General features: G+C 38.7%; 1 protein-coding gene across 1 annotated transcript; it reads left to right on the forward strand.

Annotated features, from left to right (window-relative positions):
* The first annotated feature begins 9,025 nt into the window (after positions 1 to 9,025).
* LOC107803357 (uncharacterized) lies at positions 9,026 to 12,243 on the forward strand. The gene is made up of 5 exons (XM_016627054.2): positions 9,026 to 9,311; positions 9,424 to 9,521; positions 9,631 to 9,730; positions 10,912 to 11,094; positions 11,961 to 12,243. The coding sequence occupies exons 1-5, from the start codon at positions 9,255 to 9,257 to the stop codon at positions 12,081 to 12,083; spliced, it is 561 nt and encodes a 186-aa protein (XP_016482540.1). The 5' UTR covers positions 9,026 to 9,254; the 3' UTR covers positions 12,084 to 12,243.
* Positions 12,244 to 12,326: the final 83 nt, after the last annotated feature.

The raw sequence follows: 12,326 nt of genomic DNA on the forward strand, positions 1-12,326 counted from the left end.
ATTTTGATATCAGGGTTGGATTGGATTTCTGGAAGTTGCAGTAGGTTCGTGGTGTCATTTCTAACTTGTGTACAAAATTTGAGGTCATCCGGACGTGGTTTGGTAGGTTTCGGCATTGTTTGTGAAATTCGGAAGTTTAGAAGTTCTTAGGCTTGAATCCGGGTGTAATGTGGTGTTTTGATGTTGATTTGAGTGATCCGAAGGTTTGACTAAGTTTGTATGAGGTTATAGGATATGTTGATATGTTTGGTTATGGTCCCGAGGGCCTCGGGGTGATTCCGGGTGGTTAACGGAAGGTTTGGAGTTGGAGAAGTGCAGCTGAAGCTGCTGCTACTGGTGCTTTCTGCAGCTGCAGAGTGGGAACCGTAGGTGCGAGGCCGCAGGAGCGAAGGAAGAGCCGCAAGTGCGGCTAAGGAAGACCTGGGCTCAGACTGCAGGTGCGATGGAAATCTCGCATCTGCGGTGGTCGCAGAAGCGATTTGGGAGGCGCAGATGCGCAGATAGATCGCAGGTGTAGCTCGGGTCCCGCATCTGTGATGACCGTAGATGCGGTCACGTGATCGTAGGAGCGAAGTCAGGCTTTTAATGAATTCCGCAGAAGTGGAGCCCGGTTCGCAGATGCGGTTCCGCAGGTGCAGAACTAGGACCGCAGGTGCGGTTTTAACTGGGCAGAAAATCCCAGCTCGAGGCTTTGTCTTCCATTTTCAATTTTGGACTTGGGGAGCTCGGGAGAGAGGCGAGTTTTCGAAGGTTTTCAAGGAGGACGTTGGGGTAAGTGATTCTAACCCGTATTGATCTAATTTCCGTGAATCTATGGCTTTGTTCATCATTTAATTAGGGATTGGAATTGGAAATTTGGGGATTTAGGGCTTGGGAATTGGAGAGTGAACTTTGGGGTTTTGGAGTGGCAATTGAGGTCGAATTTGGTAAATTTGGTATGACTAGACTTGTGAGTGAATGGGCTTTCGGGTTTTGTGATTTTTGTTGCATTCCGAGACGTGGGCCCGGGGCCGGGTTTGAGTTAATTTCGGATTTTGGCTATAATTTGGTATTTTATTTCTTGTGGAATTGATTCCTTTAGTCTATATTAATCGTATTGTATTACTTGTGGCTAGATTCGGGACGTTAGGAGGCCGAATTGAGAGGCAAGGGCATTCCAGAGTAGGACTTTGCTTGGTTTGAGGTAAGTAACATTTTCAAACTTGGTTCTGAGGGTTCAAAACCCCAAGTTATGTGTTATGTGATTGGTATTGAGGTGACGCACATGCCAAGTGACGGGCGTGTGGGCGTGCACCGTGAGAATTGTGACCTGGGTGATTCCATGGCACCGTTTAGTGACTCTATCCTGTTGATATCCATGTTTTCATTATGTGATAAAGTAGTTGAGCTGTAAATCATGCTACATATCGTGTTTAGGCTTTGTGCCGGTATTGTTTGGACACTTAACGGTCATTTCTTCCTGTCATCTCACTAGTTTTCATTTAATATTCTATCCTTAGTCATGATCATGCATTTTTTATATCATATCTCGGTCTAAGTTATTTATTGATTCATCAAATCATTGTTCTGGGTTGTTTTCATGACATTGTGAGCCCGTGGTGAGACTGGAGAGGTTGATGACTGAGTGAGGTCGAGAGCCTGGTTATGAGTGACAGTTATGAGATCGGGTTGCATGCTGCAGCGGTTATATTGATGATTATGATAGCTCTTGGGCTGTAGGATCCCCTCCGGAGTCTGTAACACACCCCCAGTGAGTGCGGATGATATTATTGAGGGATTAATTTCCTTGGACATGGATTTGTCCAAAGTACTTGATACCTAGAGATGGATTTCTCCACAGGGTTGGATTTCCCTTTTTCCTCGGTACTGGTGACTTATAGTCATTGTTGTATATGTTTCGGGATGGATTTCCCTGGGCCGGATGTCCATATACAGTACCGAGTGGTTGAATACTTGAGAGTGGAGCACATGGTGCATTTCATACAGTTTGTGCATTGGCATGTAGAGATAGCTGAGTTGTATACCTTACACTGTTCAGATCTGTATTTCCTTTACTGTTTTAGCTGTATATTTGACTTGAAAGCATGCCTACGTTTCTGCACATTTATTTATGTTATACCTGTTGAGGTTGAGTTTGTCACTACCTTTCAGTCCAAAGTTTGGACTTGTTACTTACTGAGTTGGTGTACTCACGTTACTCCATGCACCTCGTGTGCAGATCCAGGCGATACCGGTCGTAGCGGCGGTTGCTGATTGAGGATCCTAGAGTTTTGGAGACTATCAAGGTAGCTGCACTGCGTTCGCGGGCCTTGACTCTCCTTCTTTATCTTTGTCGTACTTTCAGTTTATATCTATAGACACTGTAGTAGACTGTATTTCTGATCTAGACGCTCATGTACTCAGTGACACCCTAGTTTTGGGCTGGATTGTATCACTTTGGGATTTTCTTATGTTTCAAACAGTTTTTCTTTAATGTTAAATGCTTCCGTTAACGTTTTCAAATTTATTGTTGTTGGTGTTGGGTTGTTGAGTTGAGTCTGGCCTAGTTCCACGATAGGCGTCATCACGACGGTTGATTTTGGGTCGTGACACCATTATATAAACCTCTACTAATGTAAGATTGCTCGATCTAAAATCAATTAGGACTTTTTATGGTTGTAATATTGGCTTAAGGACGGGTAGGATAAATTTAGGAATAGTGACTAACCCTCTCAAGCACTTTAACACATCACATACTAAACTTTAAGCCCAAATTCTTCAACTTCAATTTCACAAACATTATCACCCCCAAAAATATTTTCTCTTTCGTTAAGCACCACATTAATTCATACACACTAGCAAGGACAAGATATGCTTATTTTCCTTTGCTACATATTTTTTTTTTCTTTTCAACAATACTTTTTTTTTTCTACCCTTCCTTCTAGTGTGTATTCCTTATAATACAAGTGCACCTTTATTTCTTTCATTAGTTCCACTCAAAAGCCACCCAAGTTTCATCCTTACTTCTTTTACCACTCATTTTACAATTAATGTTTTTTAAGAGGGAAAAGGATCAAAATAATGATAATTAATAACAATGGGGTATAGGCTTGTAATGTGGTTGCCAAATAAAAGTTTATAGGCTCAAAAGGATTGACTAGGGATAATTTTTATTATGGTAAGCATTAAGCTCAAACAAATCAAAGAAAGCCTAACATCATTTTTCAAACCGAGCAAAACCTAAAATTTTGCTTCAACTCACATGTCGGGCAAGTTCTAGACTCTAATGCAATGACACAGACTAAATAATTTCTCACACACATGGCACATGACTCACTAAGGACGGTTCCATTCCAATTCTCAAACAATTATAAGTATTCACGGAGCCACAAAATATTAAGCATTAAGCACAAAGTGACACAAGCCAAGAAAACGAGACATAGGCATTAATAAACATGATATCTAACTCAACAAGGCATCATAAGCAACTTCAAACTATAGGGAAGTTAATACACATGCTAGAGCCTAAATATGCTACAATCAAACAAGTCAAAAGGACGCCTAAAAATTTCATCTTCCTTCTTTTTTTTCCCTAAATCCTAATCTACTCTAAAAATATAAAAAATAAAAACTACTACCCGGTCCAATTACATCTCGTGGAAAAGAACCGAGGCACAAAGAAAAACCACGAGGGATTATTACTACCTAAAATAATAAAAAGACATATTTTTTTTGTTAGACTTAAGTCCCTCAAGAAAACTGCCTAAGAGATCCATCGTCGGGAAAAGTCCAGTCATTTTTCTTTTTCTTTTTCTTTTTTTTATAAAGGGAAAGACGAAGCTAAAAAGTAAAAAAAAAAAAAATTAAACACACAAACTAATTAGTTTATCTAATATTTACAAATGGCAGAGAATACCTTCCACCCCACACTTAGTTCATGCATTGTCCCCAATGCATATATAAATTCATACGCACCAAAAAAAAACATGCAAGGTGGTAGGAAAAACTACCCGATCATTCTTCGTTATAGCCCTCATCGCCGAAGGCTCCATTTGTAGTTGTCCACTCGTTAACCGCTGCTAACTCCACAACATCATCATCCGTACCTACATAAGTGAATGTTCCTCACTGATAAAGCATATGAATCAATTCAAAACATGGTCTTTCGACCCCATACTTAAGAGTTCACTACATGATGTTCAACCATTTTGAGGCTACTCGGACTTCACCTCTTTATTTTAGCATGCGAATAAAGCAATGGCAAAATGGTGTTTACTATAATTGCGATACATGTAACTACTGTTTAGCCCACATAAACTTGCAATATGGAGTGCTGCAATGCAACATTGCATTAGTCATTACAATCCTGGAGAGAAGAACTCCATTTTGGCCAACAATGCCTTTGAGGCATTTTGACAAACACTTAGCGTGCACTAGTATTGTCAAAGTGGTTGTAGAGATGAGGGATTGCCTTACCCTCCCCAAATCGGCTTGGGGATTTCATGTTATCACCCTTATACCCAACAACAATACCAATCCTATGGGGTTTGTGGGTTTAGGGCGAGCAAGCACATTGTTGCTATGAATATATACCCAAAAGTGATGGAATTGCATTTCTTAACTCAATTAGAATATTTGATAGAGGAAAGAGTTAGAAACATACCTTAGATGCTTAGGAGGATTGAAGTGTTCTTCAATTGATGTTGTAAGTGATTGAAGGAGTGAGGTGAATGAATTTTTTTAATGGAGTTTGTGTGTGAGAGGGAGGGAGATAAGACGGGCAGTGGATTTTGTGTAATAAAGTGTGTGTGTATGTGTGGTGTAGTGTTTTAATAGAAATAAGTTAGACGGCAAAACAAAAACAAAATTAAAATATCACGTTACCTCGCGTCGCGAGGTCTGCCGCGAGGTGGACCTCACTTTACCCTCGCGATGCATGCTCAAACGCGAGCTGAAAACCTGGTTGGGCGAGCTTCATAGCGAGCAAAGGACTAGGCGAAGCGAACTCTACAGCGATCTTGGAGGCTAGCGATGCGAGGCTACCGCGAGATTGGTCTCGCTATAACCTTCGCTGGACAAGTTGTATAGCGTATTGAAGACTGGGGGACGCGAGCTGGAAAGCACGCTGGGCAGCAGGCGATACAAGTTGTGCCGCGAGGTAAAATGTTTGCGATGCGAGGTTTGCTTCCAGGTGCGCTGTGCATTAAACTGGGTGACACGACGTACACAACATTGTTTGGAGCGTACGCATGTAATTTTTATTTCGTTTTGTGAACGACTCCAAGCACCATGACTTTCCAGCATGCTCCATTACCTGTTCAGACACCAAGATTTAGCTAAAAACTTGTTAGTGCATAAAACAAACAAAAATTTATAGTTAAGTTAAAATAAACTATGAATTGGGTTGCCTCCCAACGAGCACTGATTTAACGTCGCGGCACGACATGAACTACTTTTTGCCTCCACTTCGAACTTATAAATTGGACCCCAAGTTTTGCTTCAAGCTTATGATTATGCTCCTGGGATGGTGGAACGAATCTAACTGACCCAAGGAAACAATGTAGTAGTCTGCACTTCTTGGCCTTTAGATGAGGCGTGTAATCCCAACTTTCTGGCAAGAAGAATTTCATAATGTAGTCACCTTGTTCCTCATTCCTTGGCTCCTCAAGTGGCTCAGATGACTCTATTTCTATATCATCATCCAAACACAATGTGAAAAAATTCTTGGAGTGTGGACCAATGCGCTCAACTACTGACATTGGGAATGATTATATCCTCAACACCAATGACACTAGAGTCAACTAAATATGTATCCTCAATATCCTTGGTTGACTCTAGTATCTCTTCTACAACATCGGCATCCTCAAATTCTAGTTTGATTGATTGTTGGTGTTCTACTCTGACCTCCTCCATTAGAACCTCAATTTCGGTATCTAATCCATGCTCTTCTTGGATACTATCCACAATATTGGCTTGTTAAGCATTAACTGTTTCAACTAGTTGACTCACTTGTGCCTCCAAGTTGTGAATAGTAGCATCTTGCCTTTGTATGTGCAGTTGTTGCTCATTATTTTGTTCCACAAGGCACCTTAGCATATCGTTGATCTCTTTCAAGTTCTCATACCTAGGTTCTTTGTTCCTATTAACTTCACAAGAAAAAGAAGAACTATCAAAGTAAGGGGTTGGGGGAAGATAAGAAATATAAGCACAACCATGAAAGTGACCATCTTGACCACCACACATATCACACACATTCCACATATAAGATTGAGTTGGTGCACATAACTCGCTCTCGGGAATATTTTGACAATTGTTTCACAGGTGGTTTCCTCCACAATACACATAAGGAAGATCAACAATAGAATTAACAATATTAAAACTCCCATAATTCCACGATGTCATATTTCTAAAATTAACAAGTAAAACAAAAACTAATAAAATCAAATACAAGAAAACAAAAATAAAAGTTCAAACTTGAAACCTAGCAATATGTACACGTACAACTACACCGTTAGTTCCCCGGCAACGGCACCAAAATTTGATCACGCCCAACTATGCCTTATAAAAAGGACTAAGCGGTTGTTGCAAATATAATCCGATTTACAAATCCGGAGTCGAATCCCACAGAGAACTAAGGCTTAGCTACAGTTGTTCAATATTGCTAAGAAACACAAGTCCAAACAATTTTTTAGTTATAAAGATTTGATTTTTATTTCTACTAATTAACTAACAAATATTATAAAGCGGTAAAATTATCAACTAACAAGGATAAAATTGGAGACAAGCCTAAGGAGGTCTAGAGTTATGATTTCCCTAATTGTCGGAATCCTTCCCACTACGCCTTCTATAATTTCGCCTAAGTATTCTTTACCGATCGTGAGTACTTTGGGTGTCGTAGCTCTCTCTCGAGCAACTACCATAATTTACTAGACGTATTCTCTGGAACTACGCTAGCTGGCACTAATTCACTGCTCACTACGATCGCACCAAGTTTTTGTTATCTCTAATCCCACCTTTAAACCCTCTGTATTGATCTCTCACATACGTTAGAAGTGATGTTGTTCAACAATTACCTAAATGCATACTCTCTCTCGAGCAATATACACGCTAAATAGGCACAGTTAATTGATGGTCATTCAATCAACAACAATAAACACGTAGTTGAACAGGAAGAGGAATCCAGCGGCTCAATTATATAAAAATATAACAAGAATTTTTCCTACAAAAGGTTCTATCAAAACTCTAGATAACAAATTAGCTATTTATAATAGTATGCAAAACTACAATACTAGAATTCATAACCAATAATAAAAATAGGAAGAAGGAAGTGAAAAACTCATAAAAGAATTCGCCTTCTTGCCATCCTTAGGCCGAATCCTATCTCCAAAAACGTCCTCCTTGGTGGAGTCTGACCCTCAAAAACGGACCTCCTGTGTTTGGCGGCCTTTTTCTTCTCCAAAATCGTGTCCAACCCTAGAATAACTCATTTGGGGAGTATTTATGTCAATCCTCCGGTCCAAATTCGGGTTTGGATCTTTTAACCCGCGATTTTTAATTACTATGCTAGACCTCGCGAAGCCTGGTCTGTAGCGGGGTCTAAACCTCACGAAACCTGGTCTATAGCGCGGTCAACCTGGCTATAGACCTCGCGAAGCTTGGTCTATAGCACGATTAACCTGGCTATAGACCTCACAAAACCTGGTCTATAGTGCGGTCGATCTAGCTATAGACCTCGCGAAGCCTGGTCTATAGCACAGTCAACCTGGCTATAGACCTTGCAAAGCCTGGTCTGCAGCACGGTTTGGATACTTGATGCTTTTGTGTTCTTTTCTTGTATTTTTGTCCTCTTTTTGTGCAATTTTTATTTGATGATTCCTTCCGATGTTCCTACACATAAACGACACAATTTAGCTCAAATATTGCACAATAACTCATTAGACCAACAAAATATAGGGCGAGTAATGTACTAAAAGTATAACATTTTGGCATCACATCAACACCCAAAGTACTCACGATCGGTGGAGAATACTTAAGCGAATTTATAGAAACGTAGCAGGGAGGATTCCAACAATAGGGGAAATCATAACCCTAGACTTTTTCAAAGCTTGTCCATAATATTTGCTTTGTTAGTTATAAATTACTGCATTTTAATTACTTTGATCTTAGTTAGTAAACATTCAAATCATCATTTAATATTTCTGAAGGTTGATTACTTGAATTCGTGCGAAACTATTGGTTGTAATTAGTAGGTTAATTCTCTGTGGGATTCGACTTCGGACTTGTAAACCGGATTATATTTGCAACGACCGATAGACCTCTTAAGAGGCATAATTGGGTGTGATCATGCTAACTCATGCTTCAATTGCAGTTAATACGTTCATATCGAGAATCATGAGAAACTTTATCGAAAGATCCTCCTCGCACCTTACTATTTGGATTCCATTGAGATATCTCTGCAAGTTACAAAGAAAGTACTATATGCTTACATAGTTGTACTTTGCCTAATGAGAAAAGGGTAAAATGTGTGATAATAATAATATATGCTTATATACCTGACAAGTCGATTTTTTCTTCCTACATGTGCATCTATGGTTCAACAATTTTAGCGGTGTGTCGTTTTAAGGGAATATAAAAAATAACAAAAACACATTTGTAGAATGCGACTTAAGAATAAACCTTAACGGAAAGAATAGACGAAACCCGTTTATGACATATGACTTGTCGTAGTTGAAATAAGTCGTACTTATAATTGCATTTGACTGGGGCGGAGGGAGAACATTTGGCTGGGGCAGAGGGAGAACAGAACCTACGGGTTCGGCAGAACCAAGTAGCTTTAGTCCAAATTATGTATTTGTCTTAAGAAAATTTATTGAATAATTATAAATTATTAATTTAGAAACTAGTAACTTAAAAGATTTGTAATTCTGAATCAATAAACTTCAAATCCTTGATTTTTACTAGTATTTGACCATAAATCGCAGCAAAGCATTTGCATTAGATGAATGGACTTAGAAACTATAAATTGTGATAATATGATTTATAAATCAGAATTTGAGAATGTTAGTTACAATCGGCAATTCCAGACTGATAAATCGCATTCTTAAATTGCGATTTATAAATCGCAATTCTGAATGAAACTTACGATTTACTCTCCCAATAGTCCCACCTCACTTTTATTCTTCAACTAAGAAATCACCCAGCACCCAGTTCTATAGGGAGAGAATTCTCGCTCTAAGATAACAACATTAACCGATCACAGTAACAAAGGAACTCCCATGGCTCCTGTGGCACCCAGATCTGGAGACGCTATTTTCGCCAATGTTGAACGAGTGGTATACAGCAAACACAATTACGATCGTGCTTTTTATTATTTTGAATTTCCGTTCGTTTCAGTATAAACTGCACACTAATTCTTATGCTATTTTTTTTTTTTTGGTGTGAAAGAACGCAGAGCTTTTCACTCTAACATACGGAGCAATCGTGCGCCAACTGCTGACTGATCTAGAGGAGGTTGAGGAGGTCAACAAACAACTTGATCAAATGTAATACTACTCTTACCCTTTTATTGATTTTATTTTAATCTAGGTTTCTTGGTAGTTCTATATATAGAAGTGTCAAATGCATTAAGTTGAAGGCTCACTAAATTTGCAGGGGTTATAATATAGGAATTAGGCTGATTGACGAGTTTCTAGCAAAGTCTAATGTTTCAAGGTGTGTTGATTTCAAGGAGACTGCTGAAATCATTGCCAAGGTCTCTCTCTCTCTCATTCTAAAGATCTATATCTGTATATTTTGCCATTTAAAAAAAAGACTTATGTGTATGTGAATTTTATGCTGTTTGAGCTATGGTTTCCTTAAGTTTATTCCTCCTATTAATGTTTTTCTCATAGTCATTCTTTCAAGTGGCTTCACAAATCATTAACCTTGTTTATTACGTTTCACGTACTAAATAGTGGATGGTGTTTCTTTTTCACAAAAATTTGCAGCTGCTGCTTAATTATCTGCCTCTCTGAGTGATAGTATCTATGTAGCTTTGCTGTTGAATTTATGCTCTTGCAGAAAAAAAATTGCGTCAGTCATTTCTATTAGGTTACGCAAGGATAATGAACGTCACATCACATTTGAAGTTGAATATATCGACAACTTTCTCTACTGTACAGTGAAATTTAGGTGTAAGACAACAATGAACAGCTTTCATATTCAACAACTGTAGTAACATTACTAGTAGTTATTTTTAGTTGCCAAGAGCTGTTCTATCATTGTCCTAGCATTCAGCTTATAAATCAACAGAAAATGAGATAGAAAACAAACAAGAAAAGGAGAAAAAGAGTCATTGACAGCAAGAGAGAGTAGAAGAGAAAAGCAGAAGACTAGCTTTGAAAGAAGAATGAGTCAGCTTGAAGAAGAAAACAATAAGAAAGAAGCAAATAGAAGAAGAAGAGGGGACAATAAAGAGAGCTTTGAAGCATATCTGGAGAGGAATCCTAGTATTTATATGATGAAAGGCCCTTCTTATCTATTTCCCTCCTATCTTCATCTTGTAAAGCCAATGTCAAAGAAGCGACTGCTTCTCGCTTAGATCATTTTGCGCCTTGTTGTCTGAAGCACATGCTTCTCCGGAGTTGCTTCACTTCACGCTTGTGAAGGGAGGACCTCTTGCTTCGCATCTCTTCATTGTTTTAAGATGGAATAATTGGGGTGTGCTAGAAAGTTAAGAGCCTAGGCTTCTAGTTGATATTGTGGAATGAGGAGATGCATTGTACTTCCCCCTCAATGTGCATGAACTGAAAACCTTAGCTGAAAAGTACTTGGCGTAGAAATTTGGTAGTGTTTATTTAGTACTTCAGTGACGTTATACTTTTTGGGCCTGTAGATGTCAGTGCTTAAAGTGCTTATTGACCGAACATGGTTTCTTGTTTCTCATGTAAACAGGTTGGTCTCAAAATGTTCCTAGGAGTGACTGCATCAGTGACAAACTGGGATGTTGAGGGAACAACGTGCAGTCTAATTTTGGAGGACAACCCCTTGGTAGACTTTGTTGAGCTTCCTGATACCTGTCAAGGTCTATATTATTGTAACATCTTAAGTGGAGTCGTCAGGGGAGCATTGGAGATGGTAAGCTTGGTCTCTCGATACAAACTGATTATCCAATTAATGGTATAATTTCTTGTAATGAACTGTCCTGGGCATGACATGCATAGCCTCAATGTTTTTTTCCTCTCTCCTGAAATGGAGAGTATTGTGTGCATGATCGTCTTTATTTTTCTTTCCTTATTTTATTCCTCTTTGGTGCAGGAAGATTTTTAATTTTACGAAATATGGAATGAACTAGCATGCTATTCAACCTGCTCTTTCTCACATTATTTTACAGCGTCTTGGTGTTTCATTCGAATCACTTAAATTTTGCCATTGCCATCTGGTCGGTATTGTATCCATGCTACAGTGGATCCACATGAAATTTGATTTCATTCTATTGCTTTGCTATGTGGTAAGAGTAAAGTGGTTATTTTCATAATCTGTCATGAACATAGCTCTCTTTTAGAAAAAGATGTATTAGTTGAGAAGTAGTTGCTCCTCATACAGGATGTATTAAAAAAAAATAGAATCGCTAGGCTTATACATGATTCTCTATAAATTGTAGCCAATCATCTATGCTTACTGGAATATTAAAGGTGCTCCGGAAGTGTCAAAAAAATTAAGAAACAAAGAGATTTCTCTTTAATCCATACATTTTTCAACTCCCTCAAACGCTCTTCTATTTCTAACCCTCCAAATTGTCCCCTTAAGGCCTATAGGTGCTATTTCCCAAGGAAGCAATCAATGGAGTCAACACATTGATATGAGAAAGAATAATATTCTGTGCAAACTTCCTGGGTTTATATGAATAACTAGGATCTGTTAAAATTTTGAGATTGTTGAATCTGCTTTAGACTAAAATTTGCTGCAATGACAATCTTTATCTCTGTTATCCCTGCGCTCAGGTGTCAATGAAAACAGAGGTCACATGGCTTCGTGATATGCTTAGAGGGGATGATGCATTTGAGTTGCAGCTGAAGCTTCTGAAGCAAGTTCCTGAGGAGTACCCTTACAAGGATGACGAGTAACATGTTTTTTTGATGCTTGATATTATGCACATGCAATATAAGAAGAATCCTTTCCAGGCATGCGTTAAAAGTATTTTGTGTTGCTTTAGTGTCTCTTCCAAATTTTCCATTGCGGTAAAACAACTTATTTAAGTAAAATCTCCAACTTTGGCTTGGTTCACCTAAGGTTCTTGCCATATTCCTCTTATGCCTGTTAACGGGTTGAATAGTTATATTGTCATCTCCATTCATCTTCCAAACGTG

This window comes from Nicotiana tabacum, chromosome 19 (genome assembly GCF_000715075.1).
Source record: "Nicotiana tabacum cultivar K326 chromosome 19, ASM71507v2, whole genome shotgun sequence".
Classification (NCBI taxonomy): Eukaryota; Viridiplantae; Streptophyta; class Magnoliopsida; order Solanales; family Solanaceae; genus Nicotiana; species Nicotiana tabacum.

Excerpts from the sequence above, each read along its gene's own strand:
- LOC107803357 (XM_016627054.2), top strand. The coding sequence starts at position 9,255 with ATGGCTCCTGTGGCACCCAGATCTGGAGACGCTATTTTCGCCAATGTT. Across the intron at positions 9,312-9,423 it reads TCGCCAATGTTGAACGAGTG|AACGCAGAGCTTTTCACTCT; the intron begins GTATACAGCAAA and ends TTGGTGTGAAAG. Across the intron at positions 11,095-11,960 it reads TCAGGGGAGCATTGGAGATG|GTGTCAATGAAAACAGAGGT; the intron begins GTAAGCTTGGTC and ends CCCTGCGCTCAG.